The 27,967-nt window shown below is 27.1% G+C and overlaps 7 protein-coding genes across 7 annotated transcripts; 4 read left to right on the top strand and 3 right to left on the bottom strand.

Annotated features, from left to right (window-relative positions):
* Positions 1–3,228: 3,228 nt before the first annotated feature.
* Positions 3,229–5,647, bottom strand: OCT59_023172 (uncharacterized protein; the record flags this gene model as incomplete). The annotated part of the gene is made up of 12 exons (XM_025314138.2): positions 3,229–3,775; positions 3,838–3,926; positions 4,000–4,124; positions 4,193–4,284; positions 4,364–4,477; positions 4,559–4,597; positions 4,667–4,801; positions 4,880–4,940; positions 5,012–5,110; positions 5,182–5,271; positions 5,346–5,452; positions 5,515–5,647. 12 exons carry the CDS (start codon positions 5,645–5,647, stop codon positions 3,609–3,611), a joined length of 1,251 nt encoding a protein of 416 aa, XP_025185722.1. The 3' UTR covers positions 3,229–3,608.
* A 1,057-nt stretch (positions 5,648–6,704) lies between these two features.
* On the bottom strand, positions 6,705–7,507 carry OCT59_023173 (uncharacterized protein; the record flags this gene model as incomplete). The annotated part of the gene is made up of 2 exons (XM_066150586.1): positions 6,705–7,405; positions 7,483–7,507. 2 exons carry the CDS (start codon positions 7,505–7,507, stop codon positions 6,705–6,707), a joined length of 726 nt encoding a protein of 241 aa, XP_066006601.1.
* Positions 7,508–8,669: 1,162 nt separating this feature from the next.
* OCT59_023174 (uncharacterized protein) lies at positions 8,670–11,820 on the top strand (the record flags this gene model as incomplete). The annotated part of the gene is made up of 7 exons (XM_066150587.1): positions 8,670–8,947; positions 9,150–9,368; positions 9,496–10,079; positions 10,192–10,347; positions 10,427–10,547; positions 10,832–11,237; positions 11,332–11,820. The coding sequence occupies 7 exons, from the start codon at positions 8,670–8,672 to the stop codon at positions 11,818–11,820; spliced, it is 2,253 nt and encodes a 750-aa protein (XP_066006602.1).
* Positions 11,821–12,816: 996 nt separating this feature from the next.
* OCT59_023175 (uncharacterized protein) lies at positions 12,817–13,038 on the top strand (the record flags this gene model as incomplete). Its single annotated transcript, XM_066150588.1, has 1 exon — positions 12,817–13,038. The coding sequence occupies one exon, from the start codon at positions 12,817–12,819 to the stop codon at positions 13,036–13,038; it is 222 nt and encodes a 73-aa protein (XP_066006603.1).
* Positions 13,039–18,741: 5,703 nt separating this feature from the next.
* OCT59_023176 (uncharacterized protein) lies at positions 18,742–20,249 on the top strand (the record flags this gene model as incomplete). The annotated part of the gene is made up of 7 exons (XM_025314139.2): positions 18,742–18,804; positions 18,866–18,952; positions 19,023–19,221; positions 19,286–19,512; positions 19,595–19,689; positions 19,755–20,004; positions 20,076–20,249. 7 exons carry the CDS (start codon positions 18,742–18,744, stop codon positions 20,247–20,249), a joined length of 1,095 nt encoding a protein of 364 aa, XP_025185725.1.
* Positions 20,250–20,420: 171 nt separating this feature from the next.
* OCT59_023177 (uncharacterized protein) lies at positions 20,421–21,333 on the bottom strand. Its single transcript, XM_025314140.2, has 5 exons — positions 21,288–21,333; positions 21,134–21,219; positions 20,947–21,073; positions 20,823–20,881; positions 20,421–20,747 (listed from the first exon to the last, which is right to left on the bottom strand). Exons 1-5 carry the CDS (start codon positions 21,319–21,321, stop codon positions 20,577–20,579), a joined length of 477 nt encoding a protein of 158 aa, XP_025185726.1. The 5' UTR covers positions 21,322–21,333; the 3' UTR covers positions 20,421–20,576.
* Positions 21,334–21,396: 63 nt separating this feature from the next.
* OCT59_023178 (uncharacterized protein) lies at positions 21,397–26,633 on the top strand. The gene is made up of 15 exons (XM_025314141.2): positions 21,397–22,033; positions 22,105–22,359; positions 22,434–22,547; positions 22,612–22,705; positions 22,771–22,895; positions 22,976–23,339; positions 23,408–23,539; positions 23,620–23,912; positions 23,978–24,103; positions 24,178–24,328; positions 24,402–24,634; positions 24,701–24,928; positions 24,998–25,201; positions 25,271–25,810; positions 25,879–26,633. Exons 1-15 carry the CDS (start codon positions 21,443–21,445, stop codon positions 26,086–26,088), a joined length of 3,660 nt encoding a protein of 1,219 aa, XP_025185727.1. The 5' UTR covers positions 21,397–21,442; the 3' UTR covers positions 26,089–26,633.
* The last annotated feature ends 1,334 nt before the right edge of the window (positions 26,634–27,967 follow it).

Here is a 27,967-nt window from a genome sequence, read left to right on the forward strand (position 1 = left end):
AACAATTAGTAAAAATAAAAAAAGGTTGATTTTTTTTTTTACTTGTTAAAAGTCTCTATTTTAAAAAAGAAAAAAAATGAAATATTAATTAATATTTAATGTTTTATTGAAATTAACACATATTTTATAAATTTACATATATTATTATCCTGTCAATGATTAAAGCTAACTGAAAAATTTCAACACTTTAACAGGTTAATTAGAGTTTAACTTAATAGGAGAACTTTAAGTTGATTGCGTGAAATAACATTGGATATTCAGTTAAAAAAAATAGGTTTTTATCAAAATAATGTAAAATTTTAGATACAACAAAAAATATAGATAATCTCTTAGTTGCAAAATTAACTATTTTGAATTATATTACTGGGAATAATACTCTTTTCATATAATTCGAAAACTACAATATGATTCTCAACTATCCATAAAGACTAACTGTAAAACTAACAAGCTATTCCTTCAATTTGGTAAAATCCTATTACTATTTATAATAAAATAAAAATTAAGAATATTTAATAAAATAAATAAATATAATAAATAAATAAAATAAATGAGATAAAATAAATATATCAAATAAATAAAATATAACAAATAAAATAAATAAAATTAATAAAATAAATAAATCAAATATATTAAATTTATCAGATTTATCAGATTTATCAAATAAATCAAGAAAATCAAGAAAATTGAAAAAATCAAGTGATATCTATAAAATTGATCTACATAAAAATTACTGCACCACATTTCTACTTTAACAGTATTATGTATAGAAGAATAAGAGATTAAAAAGAAAGTAAAAAGAAGTAAAGAATATATATTTGGAAAAAAAATTGATAATTAATTAATATTATATTATATAATAAAAATTTCTTAATAAAAATTTTTAAGGATTTAATAATTTATAAAATTCTTAAAGATCTTTATAATTTATTGAAAGATTTTTAAAGAATCTACAAATTATCAGATTTTTAAAAATTCTAAAATATTTTAAAAAATTCTTAGGGATTTACATTCAAAAAAAATTACTGATGTGTATATTTCTAAAGAATATTATCAGTTTATTATCTCAAAATAATTACTAAAAATCAATAATATAATTAATATAACTATAAATTACTTGGAATATTTTTACTTATTCTTTTGGATATTATCAATAATAATTAAGATGATATTTGTAGACAGGTAATCTCACTAGATCCAGTATTTATATATTTATAACAGCTTATAACCTTGATCAATTAATTGAGTAAAATAATGGTCAGTAGTGATAATAGTAATATCAATAAAAGGGTTGATCACCCTTGGCTCATTGGTTAGTCCGTGAGCCCCTTGTGAAGCCTGAGTATATGGTAAGGTCGCAGGTTCAATTCCACCGATCACGGAAATAAAAGAATTTTACTGCAGATACTACTACCAATAGTGTGAAGGTACAGAGATTAGACTGCATCATAGTGAATTAGTATGTACTGGTTGGCGTCAACAAAGGGTCATGGTGTCCTCCTAGCGTTCCCTATGAGGCCATTGAGAAGCCTATTGTCCTATCTGGATAGTCACTGCTTGCATACCATCTGGGTAAGCTCATGTCTTGGTGGTCACTCTATGATACCACTAAGGGTGTGGTAAACTTTACTGTGAGGTTTACTACGCTAGATGGTCCTCATAGATGATAAAGTCTTAAGTGCAATGTTTTAGCAATAGTTTACCTTCTAATAGGTTTAGACTGATTGGAGACGTTCGTAGACTCACAGGTATATAAGGTTCTAAGGTAAGGTTCGATTCCTCAGTGAATTTGACGTACTGGCGATGATGCAATAAGCTGGGTTGACTTATAATAAAGGGATGATCCCAGTACCCTTAGCAGCTTACTGTCCTGGTAGTCATTACTATACTACCAGAGGATTTACAACTATGGTAGGCTGGTATGGTAATCGCGCCTGTAGTAAAAGGGGCTTTGGTGGGCGCCATATTAGTAGTCTTAAGATTGCAGCACCTTCTGCCTAACCATCATGAAAGGATTTTTAGATGTCTGCTCCGTTATATCTGCCGTACGTGGATGGTTGTTCGCTTGACAGCGCTGGTGGGTAGCGTAAGCTGTGTCATGCCAAATCCTGCTGTAAGATCCAGTACGTATTGTGGGTATAAACTTGGGTTGTCTTTTCGGTGTGGTATATAGGGAGTAGAAGGGATGAACGTCCAGTTCTTACAAATAATTAAAGTAGGTTGTTTGGTTATCGTCAGCGAGCGGTAGGAGTGCATTACCGCAACTGGTGTTGTAGTACTCCCTCCATGTATTTCTGGTGGGTCGGCTATACTGATGTCTTCAAAACATAAAAAAAAAAAAAAAAAAAGTAATATCAATAAAATATTCAAATTATTCAAGAAATATGGCAAATTATAAAGTAACAAGGATCTTGTTTTGGGAAAAACAAATAAAAAAAAGAAATTTTAATCGGAAAAAAATATTACAAATCATATAACAAATCTGCAATTTGATAGATAAGTATTATCATAGATTATTACCAGCTAGCCCAATAGTTATATTAAAATTACAAGATCATTTTACTACTTAAATTCAAAATATCAGTATATCATATATAATGTTTAAAAGTAAAATAAAAATCTAATTGATGAGAATAACTTGTGTAGTGCTAATTTGATTACATTTCAGGTTTTAAATGTTTCTTTTGCACAAGTTAAGAAAGTACAAGTAGGATTTTACTTACTTATAATAAAGATTACTGTAGATAATTGGCCCTTTACTAATAATTTTTACCTTACTTTTTTCTTAAATTCTATTGGTTAATTAGCTAAAAAGAAAAAAAAATCATAACAATATAACATAAAATTTCTTTTTATAGTAGGATCTGCAAAGAATTTTATATATAATTTTTACCTTAGGCTTGGAGGTGACCTATCTTATAAGTAAGCGGGATCCTGTACAAGTATACTTGAGTATATATTGCAAACAAATTAATAGTAAACTGAATAGTTCTAAGGCTTTTCAGTGCAATTTGTGCAAGGTGGAGATGGATTGGATGCAAATAAGATGAAGAATATCTTACTTATTAAATTGTTAATAAAAGGAACTTGAACCCATATGGAATACAATATGACTAATACTGTTTATTCATGTTGGATTCAATTTCAAAGGATTAGATCCAAATGGAATGCATCATTGTTATTTTCTATTTATACAGCCAATAGACCATAAAATAATGGTAAATTTTGTATAAAAGCTATTAATATTATTAGATGGTAATGATTTAATTAACTTTTAAAATTTTGAATATAAGTCAAATTTAAAGAATTCCCAAAAGGATGATATAAATCAAATTTGTAAGAATGGAAACATCCATGTGAATTAACTTTTTTCTTGATAAATATATTGCTTGAGAATTTCAATCTTTGACATGATTAATAGAAAAGATAGTAAAGATTAAATATATTTAAAAATATTAGAGAATTAATTTTGGAAGTAGTTCATAAAATATATAAGCATATATAACTCTGTTTCTGAGAAGCATGAAAATAGAAAAAAGTGAAGATTTCATATTTCGCTAGTAATAATTGCATAATTCAATTAATTGTTAAACATAAATATTTTGTAATAATTAAAATCCTCTTAAACTCCCATCTCTCCCAGCTGCATATATAAACTTCCCATTATTTATTTCTCGAATAGAATATATTGGATCCACATCAAAACCGATAAATTCTTGTGACGCTTGAGAGATATTGCTTGTCAAGACGGTCGGAATTTGGAATGCAGAACCGTCACCTACAAAATTCAAAGTTACTGTCAATCACACACCAATATGCACATATGTATATTAAACGTACCTTGACCAATTAAAAGGTCACCCGTCTCTTCGATGAAAACCAAATCATAGATTGCTGAATCATTTCTTTGAATTGCAAACAGATCTCTACTAAAAATGAAAAATATATAAGTAATATTTATAAATTATCAAATATAGTAATGTTTACGATTATAATATATACTTTATATTCCGAATATCAAAAACTTCAATAACCCCTTCAGCAGATCCGACAGCGAAAAGGTTATGTTTGGATGAATAGGCGCAAGAGTGCAAAGGTACATTTCGATACGACTTTGTGGTGAATGCCTAAAAAACAAATTTGATTACGACATTTACATTCATAATAAGAAAACAGTATCAAAATATATACATACCTCTTCCTTGCTCATTAGATCAATTCCATTAATACTACCATCTTCTAACACGCATATTACGAGCTTATCATCTGTTGCTACCTCACGTGAATCTAAAAAAGAATAAAATTAAATAGAATAAAATATACGAGAAAATAATTTATTCGCAACGTCATAACTTCTTGATCTTACCCATTTCACTGTTAGATTTTCTTTCGATAATGGATTCAGAAGGAAACAATCCTATAGCAATCTTATTGACAGCACAGGTATAATTTCCCATAGTACGTATAATACTAGACGAACCTCAATTATTTACAAAATATTAAACACTCTGACTTGGAAGGCAAATTCGAAATTAGAGGAAAAATATTATCGTATAAATACCACATTCCCATAATCGAATAGTCCCATCTCGTGCTGAGGCTGTTCATTGAATTAATATAATATTAATATCAACTTTTTAAATACGATATAACGAAAAAATAAACTTACACAGAACATTTCTGCCCTTGTCTATTATGGCTGAGTCGGTCACCCCTTTAGTGTGTCCTTTAAAAGTAACCGGATTACTTCCATCCAATGCTGACCAAATTCGTAATTGAAAATCTGATGCACCACTTAGTATCACTATAAGTATAAATAAATATAGTTATGGAAATCAACAAGTTACAAGAATTAGTAGAATGTATTATAATTTCTGAGTACCTTGCCCGGAAGGAAAGAAACGACAAGTAGTAATATCAGCAACGTGCCCTTTCAATTCTCTCTATATTAGGATGATCTAAAAAATGAGCAAGTGTCATGAAGTGTGGATTAGAACAAATTTATATTACTTACCCTTACACTCCCATCACTTGTGTCACCTACTTTCAGTAATCCGTCATTGTCACCAGTAACGAATAATCCACCACCAGGCGAAATATCCATTGATTTGATCTGTTTAAACAAAAGAAAGAAAGATAATTAAAATTAAACTAAATAAGTTATATGTTTTAAGTACTACTTACAGCAGAATTATGTATCTTAAAGGTAGCTTTTGTTCCTTTGATAATTGTTTTTGTAATTCCGAGTTCCCCACAGGAAACATAAAAAGAATACTAAATTATTTTCAATCGTTATTCGGAAAATATACGACGTAGTCAAAAAGAAATAAGTGAAACTTGACAAGCACATTGGTTATTTTTTCAACTACAATACCATCCTTTCCAGTGAGTTCCACAGAATGAGATTCAACAAAGCTTTTTTTAACCTGAACAGACCCATGAATTGACGCGGATCCTAGAAATACTTTACTTTAAATAATGCGTAAAGAATTATGTATAATTGACTATGGGCGGTACCTTTACGATAACACGACACCCAAAAAGACTCGGAAACAACTGTTCCACGAAGAACATCGGAAATCACTTCCACCCAGTCCGACTGTACAGTTACTTGAGGAATGTGAATTGGGTTATTGATTTCGTTTGGCATTTTTTTCGTTAACAGTAAATTTTTTACAAAATTCCATAATTCCATCTTATCAGCTGGCTATTTTTGATGGTTGTCGGCCAAAAGTCACGTGGAGGCAGAAAATTCGGGACAATTTCACTATCACGTGACATTTGGCCCGCATTACATAACACCAACAAATTTTCGGGGGAATCTTAACCTATTCCAGGGGTTTATGCTCTTTATCCTGGTAAAATTAACTACAGTTAATTAACCATAGTTCAGTAATTAACCTCTATCTCTATGGACTGTGCCACTGATCTATTGTTTATTGTATGTATACTACCATATTTCATTGGTTAAAATTGATGTTATTATTAATGGATATATATCATGAGCATCCTTAATTTACATATCATATGTATAATATTAATATATCAGATATACCAGTGTCTGAAATTCAAATTTTAAATCATGTGCAGAATGCATACATTAGAGATCCTGGGCGAAACCAAAATATTTAGTCATTTGACTAAACTGAAATAGTTTAGACATTTAAAATTAAAAGACGAAATGCCAAAATTCAATATTCCATAATATTTCCATGGATTTTTTATAGATTTCCATGGATTTTTAATTATAATAATTACTTATAAAAAAAAAATAATAAATTTATATTAAAATATAATACTTTTTAAAGGAATTTATAAAACTGTTTTATGTATAATATAATTTAATATATTTTTATAATAAAATTATAATTTTATATAATTAAAATTTAAACTTAAAAAATATTACTATATAGTTTAGTCAATGACGAAGATAAAACTAGTTGGTGACAAAACTGAAATTTTTGGCAAAAAGAGTTTAGCCAGGTATCACTAGCACACATTATTTGAAATTTTTATGTTGCAATTTCTAAATAATGTGCAAAAAGCATTTTTTTGTGCATAATTTATTTTCCAATAAATGATACTTAAAATTTATAAAAAATACGTGAAATTGTAAAAACCTTTATTATATTATAAGTTTATAAAAACACCAATAAAACACCATTATTCTTATGTTATAAGATAAAAAATTCAAACATTATTAGTATTTACTTGACGTACATATTCATTTTTTCATTGATTAAATGCTTTATCCCAATTAAAATCTTCAATATTATCAGAAGTATTGTTAAATGCATATCTAATGTTTCAACATTTAACTTATTACATAATCTAGTTTTTGTTAACTTGTGTTGAGAAAACACTCTTTCTACATTTGCATTCAAAAGTAGCACAAATAGAACAATATTAACCAAAATATTAATATTAGAAAATTGATTTTTAAATTGAGAACAAGTACTCCAAACATGATGCCATCCCTCAATTATTATATTATAATTTTTCATCAATTTCATGTATTTAACCATCTGCCATTCCTTTTTACATTCTGAACTATTAATTAATGGCTGAACTATTATACCATTTGATTTATGTTTTTGATTTCCAAAGTATTCACATAATAATTTAAGTTTTTCTATTCCATATAAAGATAATACACTTTTTTGTAATGGTAGTTTTTTTGGATCTAAAATTTTTATAGAATCATATAAATCATTATGTGAAAAATGGGCTTGTAAGCTTTGAACAATTGCCTTTGCAAAATAAACAATATCATCTGATATATAATTATTATAAAATGGGTTTTTTTGTAAATATTGCTGTAAATTTGTTTTATATATAGGTGGTTGATTATTAATACTGATGAATTGAGTTTTTATTATTGCTATAGTAGCATCTAATGAAGATTTAACTTTTAACAGAGAAATAATATCTTGTTAGAATGTTTTACCTAAAATAGTGAGAAGATATGTTAAATCTATCATATACATCGTTGAGATTTTAAATTTAGCATCTATCAATTCTAATAATTTTTTAGCCTAATCCCTATCTTTTTAATAATCACTAGCATTTAGATTGTCAAAATTTAAAGTATTAATTATTGAATCCAAAATTTGATATAAATTTTTAACTACATTAGATAAAGATAATTAACGTGTATTGATAATATTTAATATTGCCAACTGTGAATTATCATTAGCATAGCGGACATGCTTATATCACCATGCCAATCATTTTGCTGATCATATATATTTTTCAAACTTCAATAAACAATATCTCGAAATTCAGTCATCCAATTTTGATAAAGTTGTGCTCATTGGATTCGCCTCATCGAGACGAGTCAAATGGTGGTATTTTCATTAATTTTGGATCACTAGATGCCAAGATATTCACGATTTTGTATTTCTATTATGAATTATCACATTATATAAAATCGGCCGATCTGGCTTGGCTACACCGATATACATTCGGCCGGGCTATAAAAATTGATAAATTTAAGTTTTTTAACGATATAGAATAAAATAATAAACCTTATTCATTACTAAAATTGATATTTATTAATTTTATATATAAATTTTTAGTATTTAATTAGGAAATTTACTATTTTTAGACTTTAAAACTTTGTACAAAGCCACAGACTTTTAAGCCAACTCTGAAATTTTCATCATATATTTGTTAACCATTTAGAAATATATGGTGAAAAAATGGCATCCTAATTCGCTTGAAACCAAAAGTTACCTATATACTATATTTAGTCAATTTTAATAAATTTGCAATTTTAAGACTTAAAGTTTTGTACAAAGCCACAGACTTTTAAGCCAACTTTGAAATTTTCATTATATATTTGTTAACCATTTAGAAATATATGGTAAAAAAATGGCATTCTAATTCGCTTGAAACCAAAACTTACTTATATGTTATATTTAGTCAATTTTAAGTAATATATGATTATTTGATTTTAAAACTTTATATATTTTCTAAAATTTATTTTTGTTTACTATTTTAAAAATATAAGATAAAATTAATTATTTTAAAAGTTTTCTATGTGTTATATTTAATCAGTTTTTTTATAAATAGACAAAAAAATTGCTTTAGCAAAATTAGAAAATCCAATCCAATTTAAAATAAAAAAACAATATTTTTTTAAATACTTTCATAATTTTTAATTATAAAAAATGGATAACACTTCTACTTTTTCAAATATTTGCAATTTTGATTCCATTGAATGTAATGGAAGAATAAAGCCAATCACTTATAACACTAAAATACCAAAATCTACTGAATTAATTATTTCAGTTGGAATGTATTTATGCCAAATACATTACAATCAATTTATTTTAAATGAAACTAGAAATATTAATTATAATAAGAGTTGTGAGCATCCAAAACATGATGAATATAAAAATCAATCAAAAAATACAAAAAAAAATCAAGCAAACTTAATCTTAAAAAGGTTCCAAAAAGATTAATTGAAGTTTTAGAATTAAATGAATCTTCAGAAATTTGTAGTATGTGTAGAAATAAAACTGATAAAGATTCTGAATATTTACAAAATGAAAAATACAAAGCACCTATTCCAATTAAAAAAAACAATTTAAATGATAATGATAATTTACAAGATGAATCAATAGAAACTATACAAGATGAACTAATAGAGCTATACAAGATGAATCAATAGAAGTTATACAAAATGAATCAATAGAAGTTATACAAAATGAATCAATAGAAACTAAACAAATAAAAACTTGTCAACATCCAAAACATGATGAATACTTAAATCAATCAAAAAATACAAGCAAACAATTTAGTCTTCAAAAAGTTCCAACAAGATTAATTAAAGTATTAGAATTAGATGAAGCTTGCAATGATTTGCAGTATGTGTAAAAAAAAAACTGATAAAGATTCTCAATATTTACAAACTGAAGAATATAAAGTACCAATTTCTAGAAAAAATAATAATGACAATATATCAAAAATAGGAAATCATACTTATTTATTTAGAAAAGATATCTTATATACTGGAGAAGAATTACAACAATTTGAATCAGATTATCAAGAAATTATGACACAATTAAAAATTTCAAGTGAAATTAAATTAAGTAGTAAAATAATAAAAATGTCTAATATTCTTTATAATAATCAACATAGATTAAATCTTAAACCTATTTATGATCCAATAGCTTTTAAAACTATGTTAGAAACAGCTGATAAAGATTTAATTGGATTTTTTGATGAATTATATGCTGGAACTAATCCTAATACTAAATCTGAAACAACAAATAATAACAACAAAAAAAAATTAGTTTCTTTATGTTATTTTTTAGCTAGCATTAATAATAAATATATTAATGGAATTAAAGTTGATATTGGATCATACTTGGAAACTTCTGGAGCTTCTTCTTCTATTGATACATTGGCAAATATAGGAGTTTCAGTAACAAGAAAAACAGTAAATCGTAAAAAAAATTTTATTTCAAATGAACACCAACAAACTGTAGATAATTATTGTTTACAAAATATAGAAAATATGTTTATTCTTAATATAGATGATTACCATAATATTCATGTCGTAATCAACCAACATCGTTACAAACTCACAATATTTATCATTTTGTAACAATATTATTGAATACAAATACTAAAATTCCAAAAATACCATTTTATTCATTAAATAATTTTTCAATACGTAATCTAAAGGAATTGATTCCGGATTAATTATTAATAACATTAAAAATAATTTTATGAATCAATTAGGTAAAAGTTATTATATGCAAAAAGAATTATGGAAAAATTTTTTAATTGAAGATTCTTATGAAAATAGAGTTGAACTACTTAATATTCATAATTATGATGGTAGAATTCAAAATTACCATGAATTAAGATCAATGTCTAATAGCAAATTAGTAGACTTTATTTTGCATCCTTTACATAGTACTTAAGGATTATATTGAATGTTTAGATTTTGTATTTAAAGCATTTGAAAGATTAGAAAATATTGAAGAAAATTATTTAAATAATTTTATCATTCCTGTAATTGCTGATTGGCAGGACAAGTAAATATAAGTAAGAGCTATAACGCTTAGAATTAAGAAAGGCATTAATTCTGGAGTTCCAGAGCAAGTGTTAAATTTAATTCCTATGATAGGTCCACTTCATGTCTCTTTAAACAGCAGAGAAATACTATTTCAAACATATCATTTCTTTTTTGAGATGCTATATCATAACTTATTTGGAGATAAAAAAATATTATCTAAAAACCAAAACAAACAGTAATCAATCTTATTTTACATTTAACTTATCATGGATGGAAAAATATTCGTGATATTGTTACAAAAAGATTTGGAAATTTAAAAGATGCAGAATATCAAATGATGATAGATTTATTAGATAATTCTATTCCACTTACTTTGGATATATATGCAATACTTTTTAGAAGTGGATTTTTTGAAGGATATTTAGAAAGTACTGTAAAAATTTGGATATTATTTCAAAGATTGAGAAGACATAATTATAATAAAGCACCACTTATGTTTTTAAGTGATGTATTTTATTGGACTTCAAAAAATCATCCAATAATTAATATTTTAAAAAATAATTTACCAATTTTTAATGATTATTTTGTTGAAAATTTTCATAGCTCTTTAAGGCATCAAACAGCAGAATCAAATTCAGAGTTACAAATTATACAAAAAGCAAAAATTATTGATGCTGAAAGAAATAATAATCCTTTTAAAAATTCTTTTGTTAATTTGAGAAATCCAGCTAAGTCTCGAAATTAAAGAATTAAAATCTTTAGAAAAAAAGGTTTCATTATTTTTATTCTCAATATTTGATAAGATTCATCAGAATATAGGAAATACAAAACAAATTAATAATGATAGATATCCAAAATTTTATCTTCCAAGTTTTGATATTGAAGTGGATGTAAAGATGCTTCCTTTAGGCTGGAATACACAAAAAATACCAGCAGATGATAAATTTTGTGATGCAAATAATTGTTTATTATCAAATAGTATAGATTTATCTAATGGAATTGTTTTACTTTGTGGACACAGTTTTCATAAAGAATGTTTAAGTACTTTATATGATGATAAATGTAATTTTTGTTTTGATTATTTATCATCCGGAATTGAGAAAAATATTAAGAGTTTGGATCAAAGATTGTCGACATCATTAAAAGAAAATGAAATCCCTTTATTTGAAAAGGAAAATAATAATGATGATGAAAATGATGAAGAAGAGAATATTGAAAACATATTAGAAAGAACAGAATGTGATGTAGAAAATCAATATGATATAATGTATCAAGCAATGGTTAAATTATAATGATATATAATTAGTATTAATATAATAATTTTTATTAAATTGCAAAAGTCACTTTATTGAAATTTTTTAATAATAAAAATTAATATTTTATTTTGATTAATGAAAATTAATGAATTATAATTGTATAATTACTCCAACTAATAAGATAAATTATATAATAAAATAATTAGAAGATTCCGAATGCAAATATCTCAAGATATATAACTCCAAATTTTGTAAAATAAAGATGATCGGATTCATCAAGTCCTAAGCTTTCTAATAAGCTAAAAATCATAAAATTCTGATCACTGGATGCTGAGATAACTGAGATTAACTTTAAAAAAAATCTAATATTAAATGTGATATGATAAAATAGTGATCAACAAATGATCGGCAAATGATCAGCAAAATTGTGATAAAATAGGGATGTCCGCTATGCTATTATCATTTGACTTTTGAATCATTTTTAAATTCAACATTCTCTTATAGGATCCGCTAAAATATAAATATAATTCCTTGCATATAGCTTCATATTTTTTAAAATACTGAACTTTATTTGCTGTATCCTTTCCAGTCAGATGAAATTTATGAGATATGCAATACAGTCACCACTAGTTATAACAAACCTGTTTGTACCAAAAACTGTTTGTACTGACACAGGTCGAAAAGTGAAAAATCAGGCATCAATCAGTTACCAATCGATCGCCCAATCGTCGCGATTGGTGCCTGATTTTTCACTTTTCGACCTGTGCGAACCTAAGCCTCACGAACCAATTTTTCTATAATTAATCACACTGGATGTAATGAAATCACATAATAAATTACCATATATCATCACATCCGAACTTATTGTAACCAGCCCAAGTATATCAATTACATATTTAGTATAATGAACTGTCACGTGACTTTGATTAATAATATAAAAGTATGAACGCATTATCATTAGTCACATTGTACAGTTTTACCAGAAAAAAATTTTTCCATTTAGTTTCGGATAAATTTTCAAAAATACCGATAATGTCAACAAAAAGAAAGAGAGTTAACCTTTCTACTGGTCAAAAGCGCAAAATTTGTGAAATGAAGGAAAGAGATCTGCGCATTCAAAATGTTGAACTTACGCAAAAATATAACATTGGAAAGTCAACAATTACTGATATTTTGAAAGAGAGTAAATGTTGGCTTACAATTACAGAAAGTCAAGAGAATGTTAAAAAATTTCGTGGACCAAAGTGGCCTTAACTTGAAGATGCGCTCAGCCTTTGGGTTGATAACGTACTTAATACTAAGCAAGATATTGATGGTAATATCTTAAAAATGAAGGCAAGTTATTTTGCTGAACAGTTTTCAGGGTTGGTTAGGTGGCTTTAAAAAATGGCATGATTTGCGTCGGTTTAAAAAGCAGGGTGAGGCTGAAAGTGCACCTTCTGCTGAATCAATAGAAAGAGATCGTCTTGCTCTTCAGCAGTTCCTTACACCCTATAATCCTGAAGACATTTGGAATGGTGATGAAACTGGCCTATTCTGGAAGATGGAACCTTCTAGAGTTTTGGCATGCAATTCTCTATCAGGCCATAAAAAAGAAAAATCCTGAGTTACACTATTTTGTGCAACAAATGCAACCGGTAGTGAAAAAATGACATTAACCTTTATTCATAAATACAAAACATCTCGTGTCATGAAAAATATTAATCATAAAAATCTTCCAGTTCATTATTTTTGGAATAAAAAAGCATGGATGCAAGTTAGCATTTTCAATAATATTCTCCTTAAATTCAATGAAATAATGAGAAGAAAAAATCAAAAAATTGTTTTTTTAGTTGATAATGCTCCGGTAGGATCCCAAACAATACATATAACACTGGGATCCAGTTTTGTATAAACTTATTATATAATTTTCCAATAAGTCATATGTTTGATTTTGTATAACCTGTTAGTAATTTTTCGGTAAGTCAGATATGTATTTGTATAACAGTGATAATCTTTAAATCATTATTTTGTATAATGATACTTGTGTAAATAAATTATATATACGTATATAAAAAATTTTTCTTTAAAAAAATTTTAAAAACTTTGTAAATTTACAAATTAGCACATATTAAATACTTTTGTCTCAGTTTTTATTACCTGTATTTTGTGAAGATATGGGTATTTTATATAATTCATAATACATTTATTCCTAAATTTTTTCTTTTTACTTTCGTCAAACTTTGGAGTGTAATTTTACCATTTTAGCCAAATGAAATCGACTTTCTTTATTAAGAAAAAGTTGTTTAGCGATGCCAAAACTACTCGAATCTAAATTTTCATAGCAATTGGAGTAATACTTATGGAGTACGCGCATATTTTTATAATTATATTAATTTTAAATTTGCTTTTTTTGTTTATTAATTTTGGAGCGTAATTACGGCATTTTAGTCAAATGAAATCGACTTCCTTTATTAAGAGAAAATTGTTCACGGATGTCAGAACTACCTACACCTAAATTTTTATAGTAATCGGAGTAATGCTTATGGAATACGAGCAATTTTCGCACTCTCAATTTTTTTTCAATCACCCGATCAGTAACTTCAGAGCGTAATTTCGGCACCTTTACCAAATGAAATCGACTATCTTTATTAATTGAAAGTTGTTCAGCAGGTTCGAAACTACCTAGATTTAAATTTTCGTAATCATTAGTATAATACTTGTGGAAACATTTGTATTTTTCACAACAGTACTAATTTTTGAATTATGACAAGTTTTTTTAAAATTTTTTTTAAATTATGAATTTTTGAATTGTTAAAATAATTACATAAAATTAATAAATAAAATAATTTTTGTTTTATATAAACTCAGATTTGAAATTGTATAATTTGTAGTAAAATTTGAACTTATATGATGATTTTGTATAAAGCTTTTAATAAAATTAAGTGTATAAAGTTATATTAAAATTTTTGACCTTAGATTTGAGTTATATATATAATGTTCGGGGTCCTGTCTAACCTCAATATGCTGATATACTATTGAAAACTTGATATACCGATAAAATTTTATTTTTCATATAAATATCAGTATAACTTATAACTTTGATATAATGATATTTTCTAAAAATTTCATATATGTCCTGACATATCATTGTATAAAGGTTGACTGTATTCCAAATTTTCTAGAAAAATATAACAAGTCAAGTCTTCTTATTTACTTACTATTCACACCTCAGATAAGCTTATTTAACAAAACCTGACCTCCAATCTCTATTTTACTTAGTTTCCCTAAATACAGTAAGGAATTTAATGATAATATTGTTTTCAACAGTTCAGTATCTTGTCCACCCTTGTCTTATACATAATAAAAACTATAAAAGTGAAAATACAAAGAAAAGTATAGATTGTTGATTAAACTTATTGTCTTGAATAGGAGATTCAATCCCAATCTAATTATGACATATTATCTAAAAATTTTTCTCTTTTTTAAATATAACATATTAAGTTCTTAGTACCACAAAACATAGTACCAATTTTTGATAACCTGAAGATTAGGTAATACAGTATTTATGTAATCAACTGCTGACTGCTATTTACCCCAGTATCACGCGATTGGTCATGTGAAGCCGATCACCTAAAATGCGCAATACAATATCAATAGGGGCTGTGCAATATGCAGATCGCATTTGACTTTATTTTTGCATGTCTCTGGTCAATAAAACAATATTCAGATATATGGGATTTGAGGATGCGTATGCTAATCCTGAAGTCATCTTTATTGATTTGCAAGGAGATTAACACAATAGCGAAATGCAGTACGTAATTGCTAATAAATAGCCTCTATTTTGCTAATTATTATTTATAATTAGTGGTATAAGCAATTTAAAAATAAATATAAACACTTAAAATTTGCGCTGAATTTACTGAACTTGAAAAATATCTGTGTTATGATAAAGACATTCTTTCTTTTTCGTTCAAAGCATTTATCATGTTATCTTGTAAACATGTATTTCATAGGAAGTGCATAAAACTTTTCTGCTTACACACCAAAATAACTGTCCTGTTGCTGATTGTATCGCAACAGAACTCTGGACAATTATAATTAAAGTCATATCTTTTATGCTAAAAATTTACCCTTGTCATCCTGAACTTACTTTTAAAGCTATAGATATAAAATTTCGTAATAATAATTGCCCTCCTATTATCTATAATTTTGTTACTTAAAAAGTAATATTTAATAATAGTAATTTTTATTTTTTTGTATATTTCTATGTATACTGATAGTGAAAAAACGTATATTTTTTTGCCAAATTTTACCTGTGTAATGATACTTATCTCAAATTCTAATCAGTAGATTTACAAGATTTTTGGTATCAAAAGATTCTTCTTTTCAAAAGAAACATTTTTTTCTATGGTAAAAAATAATATTAACTTAATAAAATTACATGTTAAAAGAAAAATAAAGTTTAAAACATAGTAAGATATGACCTTAATTATAATTATCTGGGGTTCTACCGCAACTATAAAGTCAGTGGAGGATCCTGTTTACTTATAAGATAAATCACCCAGGCCTAAGGTAAAAATCATATATAAAGTTCTTTGCAGATCCTACTATAAAAGGAAATTTTATGTTACATTGTTATAATTTTTTTTCTTTTTAGCTAATTAACCAATAGAATTTAAGAAAAAAGTAGTAAGGTAAAAACTATTAGTAGAGTTCCGAATGGGTCAGGTTAGGTCAGGTAAATTGATAAACCTGACCTGAAATTTTTTTTCAGGTCAGGTCAGGTCAGGTCATATCAGGTTATCTATTTGACCTGACCTGAACTGAAACCTGAAAATTTTCAGGATTTATATTAAAAATATTAAAAAAAATGATGCAAACCATTTTTTTGATTCAGTTTTTTATATTAAAATTGTATAAAAAGGTAAATCGCAATACCGCAACTAACTTTTTTAATATAAAATCAATATAAAAAGTGAATTCCGATACCGCAATTCACTTTTTATATATAAAATCGATATAAAAGAGTGAATTCCGATACCGCAATTCACTTTTTATATATAAAATCGATATAAAAGAGTGAATTCTGATACCGCAATTCACTTTTTATATATATAATCGATATAAAAAAGTGAATTCCGATACCGCAATTCACTTTTTATATATAAAAAAGTGAATTCTGATATCGCAATTCACTTTTATTATATAAAATCAATATAAAAAGTGAATTATAATACCATAACTCACTTATTATATAAAATCATAGTTTCAGGTCAACCTGTCAGGTTACCTGAATTTGGTCAACCTGTTTGAAACTCTAACTATTAGTAAAGGGCCAATTTTCTACAGTAACCTTTATTATAAGTAAGCGGGTCCTGTCAGTGGTCTCTGAACAAAGATTTTTTGTAGCGTCATCGCAAATATTCGTTCAATGTTTTAAAGAAGCTTATTTGGAAGCTATTTTCTGACACCACTCAAATTTCTGAAATTAAGGGAAAGAAAAAGTACCATAGAGAGAACGTGAAGTTGATGGTGCGTGAACCTTTTTTGATCTTTACTATAAAATCATCAAGGCTGAAGAGTAAAATGAAAACGCACATCATGTCCTAATAAGTAGCTATTATTTTTTGGTAGAGGAACTAGAGAAACGCCTCACTCACTTTAGAGAGTTCTCTAAATGCACCTTCCTTGGAACCATAATGAAAATTTGAAAAATGTACATTTAGAAAGAGTTGGTTGTATAATGGCAATAATAAGGTATGAAAACAAAATTTTGTTTTTTTTATAATGTCATATCAAGTAGGAAGATAAATTAGTTATGTTATGTGATTGTAATTTTATTTATTATATATGTTATACTCTTTTACATTATAATGAGTTTTCAAATTTTCAGAAAATGATAAATAAAAAAATATTTACATAGATTTGTAAAAACTCTTTAAACTGAAAATATAAAGTTGACCAATATGCTTTTAATATACTAGTGGATTAAAACTGTGTGGTGAAACTATAAAATTAACTAATGCTAATATATCAAAGTAAGAAAGGTAAATTTTGGAAATTTCATTTAAATTATTAGTAGTTTTGCAAATTTTTAAAAATGCTCAAACTGTGCAGATTTTTTAGATTTCTAAAATTTTTGGAAACTTTTCAAGCTAATGAATACTATATATAAGAACTTATTTAAGTAATCTTTATTTATAAAAAGCAATATATAGAAGTATTTTACAGTTATATTTAATGCTATTTAATCCAAATATATATATGTATTAATTATGTTAATTAATAATTTATTTTATATAAGAATATTTTATGATATTTTCATAGACTAGTAAAAATGTATATAAAATAATATTATTATAAAGAAAAGGTTTTTTATTTTTGAACATCTTGTTTTTTAAATTTCAGTTTAAAATTATGATGATTTTTTTTTTTTGAAATCTTACTAATAATTCTTTTCTTTTTTTTTTCTTTTAGAAACAGTCTTGAACTTTTGCAAATCTGCTGATATGTTAAAAAATTTGCAGGTTTATAATGATAAAGTTTGTGATTTTAGATAAAGATTTTATTTACCTTTTGGCATTAGAATAAATAAGTTTTAATTTTTAAAAATAATAAAAAAAATCAAATAATTTGATCTGGCTAAATGGTTGTATTTTAAATCTTTATCATTTTTTTTAATATAATTTTTCTAATACATATCATTCTTATAATTAATTGGTTTTATTAATATTAATAAATGTTGTGATTAGAAATTAGAACCTTATCATAGTAAATTCAATTGCTATAAGAGAAAATGGTTCTTATATAACTTTTCCCGAGGATTAAACAGAAAGACACCTATAAATTATCAAAATTAATTAATTGTGTAGCAATGACCGCTAAATTTAGACTTTCCCTGTGATCATAAACGCAGGTTTTTTTTACGTGTTTTTTTTCAAAAACTTCAAAGCTAGCCTTTTTGACGTTCTGATAATGTCTCTATCCATCAGCAAAAAGAGAACAAAATACTCAAATGACGGGAAAATTAGCAACAAGGTTAGCCATGTATATATTTGTTTTTTAAAGTCATTTTTTTGCTAAAGTTATTGTTTGACAGTCTCACAAGGAGAAAGTAGAAAAACCGAGTTCGACAGCAAAAAAACAAATCTCCGTTGCTAAAAACGCGTCAAAGGAACCTTCGACAGTACGTAAAGTATATAAATTCAATATGAAACACGGTTATTTAAATATGCATATGTGTTATACTTCAATAGACTCAACCTTCTGTGGAAAAACAACCGAATTTACTGTCAAAATGTAGTAGTCCGCCGAGTAAAAACGAGACGGAAGTTCCTATTCCACTCACTGAAACGCCAATGATAAGGAAAAATACAAATATCCGAAAACAGAGAAGAAGATCAAGCCTTGACAAAAGAGGAAAGAGAGCTTCTTCAATAGGAAATGGATTTATCGGTTTGTAGAAAAATGATGTATATCAATTAGGTAATATTTCTGATTCTTACATTCTTGTCTCTAGCGAAACCACATCCAGACATAAGCCACAAAGAATTTTATCGTCATATTCAACCAGATTTGCCGGGGCCAATAAGGCTAAGACAACTTCTAGCTTGGTGTGGACAAAGAACTTTGGAAAACCAGAAATCAGAATATGAGAATGCATTGAAAATAGCAAAAATATTAGAAGCTGACATTTTGAATGATATAATGGATAGTAAAATAAATACGTCATGGTATCATCGAAATGTACGCTATGTACCGATTTATATAACTTGCAGATAACATATAATATTGTATTTTATTAACGATTATAATATTTAATATGAAGGATGGACAAGATTTACAGCCGCTAAAAAAACGGCCACACCAACAAAATATCGAAAATCAAAACAAATTGAAAGAGCTAGAACCAATATCTCAAAGGTAGAATATTCACTTGATCTGAATAATTTTTTATTTTTTCTCTAATGATTGTTTATTTTTTTCAGATTGAAGGCAGAGATTGAGGAATGGGACAATCTGATCAATGGGATCAACCATTTCCATTCATCAATTGTTAAGGTTGCTAAAAAAGTGTCGCAAGGGAGTAACCAAATTTCGTTGATGCCTAATGAAGTAGATATGTCTGTTCTACATGAAGATCAACGAAAATTTTTGTTGCAGTACTGTACAGATAATGAAAAAACACAATCAGAAAATAACTATTTGGAACAAATGATGGATACCATTGAAGTTAAAGCAAGTATTATTTATCCTTTAATTATGATGTTAAATTAATCAATAACATATTTATATTTAATTATTTTAAGGTGGACAATTTATATGCATTACTTTATAACGCATCCTTATATAATACTGCTACACAAACATATTGTGAAGATTTGTTGGTTAAACTTTTGGATATTCTTCGCAGACGTCAAGAAAAGAGTAGTGGTATAAATATTGAAACCAACGATGTATTAAAGGCATTATCTCGTGTGTAGAATTTTTTTTTTTTTTTAATAGCTGGTTAGCTTACAATTAGGTTTAATATATAATAAACTCATTCATGAAAAGGCAAAATATATTTATAGTAAAATTATTTATTTTCTCTTACTATAATTTACGGGAAAATCTGCCTGCATTACAGTTACTTTTTTTCAATAATTAGTGTCTTATTTATTAATGTAGAATATTTTTTATTTATAATAATTAATAAATCGTCAATAGCAAGCATCTTCCGATGACATAATAATTATAATTATAGAGTTGTTTTATATTAAGTTATATATTATCTACAAAAATCCTTGTAATTAAATAATAAACAATTATTATGGAGGAGCAACACCTCTTACAGCCTCTTCCATTAATAATCTGTATTCTTTCACAAGCTCTTGTTCCCTCTCTTTCATTTCTTCTTCATAATTCTTTTTTGCTTTTTCTATTCCTTTTAAAAACTCTTTTCGCTCTTTTTGATATGGATCCGATCTGCTTTGGCGGTTCTAAAAACATTAATAAAAGTAAGTTTGATTAAAGGTAAAAATAGTCACAAGGGCATATTAAAATATCATCATTACTTGTCTTAATTCTGTTAATTCAGATAACAACGTTTCGAAAGTTGGCTTTGCATTTTGTACTTAATAAGAAAAATAGCTGTTAAATTATTATACTATCGAAATATGAAGTAAAGACTTTACAAACATTTTTCATTGACTCCGATCAGCTTTTTATTTAGAGAAGTTACCCCGTCTGTATATTTATCTGGAGCATCTTGTGTGTATACAATACATTTATGCAAATTAGCTTCTTCACGACCATTCTTATTCAACTAAAAGAAAAAGTTATTTAGTACTTAATAATGATTTTTCAAATTTTTCTCAAATTGTACCTCAAATTCCCGTACAAAAGTCTTTATCTCTTTTTCAACGTTTTCTTTAGGGTGATTAAATATTGTATCATAAAAATTGCTTATGTCTATTGATATAACAGATATTTATTAATATTATTTTGAGACATTTCAAACCTAAAGACAATTTTCTTGCCTCGAACAATGTTTTTAGTCTCTGCTTTATACATTTTAAGATGTAAACTTACAGGTTTTGCGTTACGTCAATTTTTTAAACATGTGGCACCACTAGATGATCATTTTTGTCGGATCGTCATTTAACGAATTCAGATAAACTTTGTCTTAAAGAAAATGTCAAGTAGTGAAAAACAACAAAGTCCCTCCTCTTCCACTTTATTTTCTAAAAAACGCGGCTTAAGTGCTGAAAAGAAGCGTTCTAAAAAAAATCCTGAACGTAAAAAGGTTAAAAAACCAAAACTTGAGAGTCCACAACAATCAATTGTTACTAGCAGCATTTCAAGTAAGGATGCTACTGGAGAGATTAAATCAAAAAACTCTAAAAGTGTTTTAAATAAAAATCAACGAGCTGCTTCTAATGATGCCATTGAAGAAAGGAAAATGAGTAAAAAATCTAAGGATTCTAATACTGAAGTTGTAGTGTCTGAAACTATCGGAAAGCCTGTACAAGAAGAAGAAATGGAAGAAGTTGTTGGAGATATCTTGTTACAACAAGATTTGGTAGCTGATTCACAATATGATGAAATAATCCAACCCTCGTTAACTCCGGATATAAAGCAAATACATATCCCAAAAGTTATTCCTCACGATTCTATACATCCGGTTGTAGCTGATACTTTTGAGCATCGTGCTATTGATGAGCCATCTGTTGGCTATTTGTCAAATAATAATACAGCAGGCGAAAATGTAATTCTCAGTCACCAGGTAAGTAAAATTTCGGCAAATATGTCAGTTTTTAACATATATAAATAAAATCGATGTTATTTACTTTATAGGTTCGTCATCAAGTAGCTCTGCCACCTAATTATCCCTATATTCCCATTTCTCAACATGTCCCTCTTGCTGAGTCTGCTCGTAAGTATCCCTTCGAATTGGATCCATTTCAAAAGGTCGCGATCTCTTGTATTGAAAGAAATGAATCCATCTTGGTTAGTGCACATACGTCAGCTGGTAAAACTGTTGTGGCAGAATATGCTATAGCTCAAGCATTGAGGGATAAACAAAGGGTTATTTACACAAGCCCTATAAAGGTAAATTATTGTCTCTGTTTATCATTAAATTGCATTAAATTTCGCAAGAGATACTTACATTATCTTCAATCTAGGCACTAAGTAATCAAAAATTTAGAGAATTGGAATCTAAATTTCATGACGTAGGTCTAATGACTGGAGACGTGACAATCAGACCCGATGCAAGTTGTTTAGTGATGACCACAGAGGTATTATTGAATATCATATAATAAATCTTCGTTATACGTCAATTATTTAATGAATAAATTTTAGATTTTACTTCTTATGCTTTACCGTGGAAACGACCTTATTATGCGTGAAGTATCATGGGTTATTTTTGATGAGATTCACTATATGCGAGATAAAGGTATAGTGCATTTCATTAATTATAAATTACCTATTCAAACTTTAACAAAATATTCTTTCATCTAGTGCGTGGTGTTGTTTGGGAAGAAACAATTATTTTGTTACCCCATCAGGTCCATTTTGTGTTTTTATCCGCGACCATCCCAAATGCAATGGAATTCGCAGAATGGATTTGTAAGATGCACGCTCAGGTAGACAAAAAATAATTTTGGTTTTCTTTTTCCTTTTGATCGTAAGTACATTATTAAAATTTCTCATTATTCAATTCAAGCCATGCCACGTTGTATATACCGATTTTCGCCCTACTCCACTGCAGCATTATATTCATCCTAGCGGAAGTAATGGGATATTTGTCATCCTTGATGAAAAGGGAAATTTCAACGAAGATAGTTTCAGAAAAGCGACCGGCTTATTACAGCAAAGAAATTCCGATATTGAGTATATTAATACTAAGAAAAAATCAAAGAGAAAAAAGAACAATGAAGGGTCAAAAAAATCCAAAAAGTCGAAAAAATCCAAAAAGTCAAAGGAATCAACGGAATCAGAACAACTCGATTCCGACGAACCCGTGGATATAAATGAGTCAAAAGATACAAAGGAAGTAAACGAATCAAAAGAAGAGAAACCCGGTAAAGGTATGATAGTTTAATAAAATACACATTGAATCAAATATAATAATAACAAAATTCATTTTAACATTTAGAGATCTCTGATATTCGAAAAATTGTTAGAATGATAATGCAGAACGATTTTTATCCAGCTATTATTTTTAGTTTTGGAAAGCGAGAATGTGAAAACAATGCACTTCAAATGGGAAAAGTAACTTTAAATAATGGCAAGTTGTTTTCGGCTAAAAAAAATTATTTGCATTGCTCATGTTTATTGATATTAAACATGTTTTATAATTTTAATTAGAGGAGGAACAAGAATTAGTACAACAAGTATTTAAAAATGCAATTGAAACGCTTTCCGAAGATGATCGTAATTTGCCACAGATTGAACATTTGATACCATTCTTGAAACGAGGGATTGCTTTTCATCATTCAGGGTTATTACCAGTATTGAAAGAAATAGTCGAACTTCTTTTCCAAGAAGGTCTCATAAAGATATTATTTGCGACAGAGACTTTTTCAATGGGATTAAATATGCCAGCTAAAACGGTTGTTTTCACTGACTTAAAAAAATTTGATGGATCGGCTAATAGATATGTAAGTTAACGAACTTAATTAACATATTACATAGTGCACGCTTAACAATTTAAATCATATTGTAGATCACATCAGGTGAATATATCCAAATGTCTGGTCGCGCTGGTAGAAGAGGTATTGATGCTAGAGGAATTATCATAATAATGGCTAGAGAAAAAATGGATCCTACGATTGTTAAAGGAATAATTACGGTAATGAAATTTTTTTACTTTCATGTTTTTTGATATGTATATATATATATAACGCATCAATTAATAATTTACAGGGCGAATCAGATAATCTTTATTCTTCTTTCCATTTGAAGTATAACATGATTCTAAACATGACCAGAGTTGAAGGTATTAGTCCCGAATACATCCTTCAGCGAAGCTTTTATCAGTTCCAAAATACTGCTTGTTTGCCTGTACTTGAAGAAGGTAAAAAATGTTTGATGACGTAAATTATTTAATCAAATATTTGATGATTCTCAATTTCTCTGTTATAAAAAAGAACTACTACGATTGGATGAGGCTTACGCATCTTTTGAGATACCTAACGAAGAAATTATCGAAGAATATTATAATATTCGAAAACTTTTAGACACATATGCTCATGATATGCGTCGGGTTATTAGTCATCCGATTCATAGTCTGCAATGGTTAAAACCAGGTCGATTAGTATCAATAAAACATGCGGATATGGATTTCGGATGGGGCATGGTTGTCGCTTATGGCAAAAGAAAGGCAAGTTTATATGTTTACCTATAAAAATCCTGAAATTCCATATAACAATGTATTTTATGAAATTAGGATCCAAGGAATTTAAACGTTTTAAATAAAGTAACGTCAGAGCTATCGACGTCTGAAATAAAGGATGATACAAATAAAGAAATTCAAGAACCCCAAATCTTATCACCAGAACAATATTTTGTTGATGTTTTACTCAATTGCGAGCCAAATTCTATTGTTGCAAAGTCGGCTGAAGGGAAAACCATCGGTGTTAGACCATGCAAAGAGAATGTAATGGGAGAAGTTTTGGTAAGAATACATACCTAAAAATTTACAATTCAAATTATATTATTAATTTATCATTTTAAAAATATATAGGTTGCTCCCGTTGAATTATCTACAATACATTCTATTAGTTCAATCCGTATTTTTCCGCCTAAGATTCTTACGCACAATAAGATTAGAAATAATTTGTATGAACAAATTCAAAAAGTAAAGAATCATTTCCCGGAAGGTATACCGATCCTGGATCCGATAGAAGATATGCACATTCGAGATGAAGATTTTGGAAAGTTAATTAGGGTAATCTATTTTTTTGTTTCTATTTTTTATAAATTCGAAAATTTTTTGTTCTAATGATTATATTATTAGAAAATTGAAATCCTTGAGGCAAAGCTTTTTGCTAACAAACTCCATAAAACACCAGAGCTTCCATTATTATATGATCAATACGCTCAGAAAGTTGCTTTAAGTAATAAAATAAAAAGTTTAAGAAAAAAGATCAATATATCTAACTCTATATTGCATCTCGATGATCTTAAATATCGAAAACGATTATTAAGACGACTTAATTATTTGACAGATGATGATGTTGTTTCGTTGAAAGGGCGTGTTGCTTGTCATATCAATGCTGGTGATGAATTAGTAATTACCGAAATGATTATGAATGGTGTCTTTAATGATATGAATGCAGAGCAAATAGCTGCTTTATTAAGCTGTTTTGTATATGAAAATGGTGATAAAAAACAACATACACTTAAAGAAGAATTATATGTGCTTTATCGTAGATTACAAGAAGTGGCACGTAATATAGTTGCTGTTTCTAGTGAGTGTAAAATAGATATGATAGAAGAAGAATACCTTGCGACATTTTGTCCTGACATGATGGAGCCTGTATATGCATGGTCTCAAGTAAGTACTTTGCATCAAAACGTAATAGAGATAATAGTTCTAAATGTTTTTTATATTTAATAATATAGGGAAGATCATTTTCTGAAGTCATGAAAGTTTCCGATTCCATGTTCGAAGGACATGTTATTAGAACTTTTCGTATGTTGGATGAATTGTTGCGAGGAATGATTAATGCAGCAAAAGATATCGGTGATTTAGAACTAGAAGAAAAGTTTAAATTAGCTATTGAAAAGACTAGGCGTGGTATAGTTTTTGCGGCATCTTTATATACTACTTAATTATATTTAATATTATTCAAAATTTTTTTTGAGAGCTATCATAATTTAAAGAAAATAAATAATATTCCTAAATAAAATCAATAGAATATTTATAATTATTAAATAGATCTTTTAGATTCATTTATCAGGATTAAGCAAACAAAAACGTAGATGATGATATAACTAACTTGGGCTTAATAGTCTTAATTACCGATTGTTGGAATTATTGTAATACTATAGCCGAAATTTATGAAGTTTTTGAGAGGTTTTCAGGAAAAAAATTCTTTAATGCCATATTAAAGAATATTTTATAATTTATGATGTTAAATTCATTTCCCTAGCCGGAATTACATGTAGTATTTATAATCACGTGGTTCAGATTCAAAATGGTATATAATCAATACTATTATTAAAAGTCGTTACTATAATAGCTCTGATTTTATTGAAAAAAGAAGTGTAAAATACCCAATTGCATTTAATAAATGTAATTTTTTTATATAGCCAATATGGTATATAAGCAAAGTTATTTTGTAAGATTAACAATATTAATAAATAATCATTAAATTTGAAAATTTTATCCAAATTAAAACCCACCTAATTTTACTTATCTATTTTAATATAAGATTAATTGAGAAATTATTAAACTAGAATATTTCTTAATTTTTATAAACTGCTTGGATCTTTATCAGTTTTATTAATTTCATTTTATTCTTTATCTACTTTTTCTTACATATCTCCCTCCTTTTTATTAGTCTAATTAATTAGGTTTAAATCATTTCAGTTTTTTTAAATAAAGAATGGAAAGTTCAGATTAAGATTCTAAACTTACAGATTCTAGCATATAGATGAACTGGATTCAATTTAAGGCAGTGTTCGGAAATGACCTGGTCATTTGACCATTTTTCAGATTAGGAGTCATTTGGTCAAATGACACCCCATCATTTGGCATTTGGCATTTGAATTATTCGCGAAATGACAAATGCCAAATGATTGGGTATCATTTGACTGTCATTTGCGTCCTTTGTCATTTGGTCATTTGTCATTAAAATATTTAAAGATTATTGGACAATTTATAATCACGTGATGTACAAAAAAGGAAGGAAATAATCACAAACAGAATCAATTTCACCAAATTATTTATTTTTTACTGTAATCTGAAAATAATAAATAACACAACCATAACAGATAATTATTAAAGTGATAATATCTGATATGTTATTTATTATATATAATTTTATTATATAATTATATGCATAAATAAATATTATGGCCATCTTATGATTAAATATAGACAACAATTATATATAAAAATGGTGAAAAATGAGATCCACTACATGTGTTACAATTAAATATTTTATTGCAAAATTAATTAACTTTTATCTGTGTGAATAAAATGATCATTAGTGAAATAATTATAAGTAAAATAATCCTGTCTATAATAATATTATTAACAAATAATAACCTGTAAAAATAATAACAAAATCACGTGATTAAAAAATCTTTACTACTATTGAAACTTTTTTGATTATATATATTAAACCAATTTTGTTTTAATATTTTTGTTTTCTTAATTAAAATAAACAAAATAATTAATAAAAATTCTCAGAATATTTAATATTTTTCAAATGACTTAAATGACAGGTCATTTGAGTTGCAAATGACAAATGACAAATGACTTGTCATTTGAGTCATTTGTTCATTTCAAGTCATTTGCCAAACACTGATTTAAGGACTAAAAAAACTAGGATTTAAGTTAAAACTTAATTTCAATAGTTAATTTTAAATAAAAAGAGTATTTGTTAATGATTATTACTAAATTATACAGTAATTTATAAATTTATTAATCAATAATTAAAAGAAATTATAAAATTCTTACAAAAGTTACATTATTTTACAAATA

The sequence above is a fragment of the Rhizophagus irregularis genome, chromosome 32 (genome assembly GCF_026210795.1).
Source record: "Rhizophagus irregularis chromosome 32, complete sequence".
Taxonomy (NCBI): Eukaryota; Fungi; Glomeromycota; class Glomeromycetes; order Glomerales; family Glomeraceae; genus Rhizophagus; species Rhizophagus irregularis.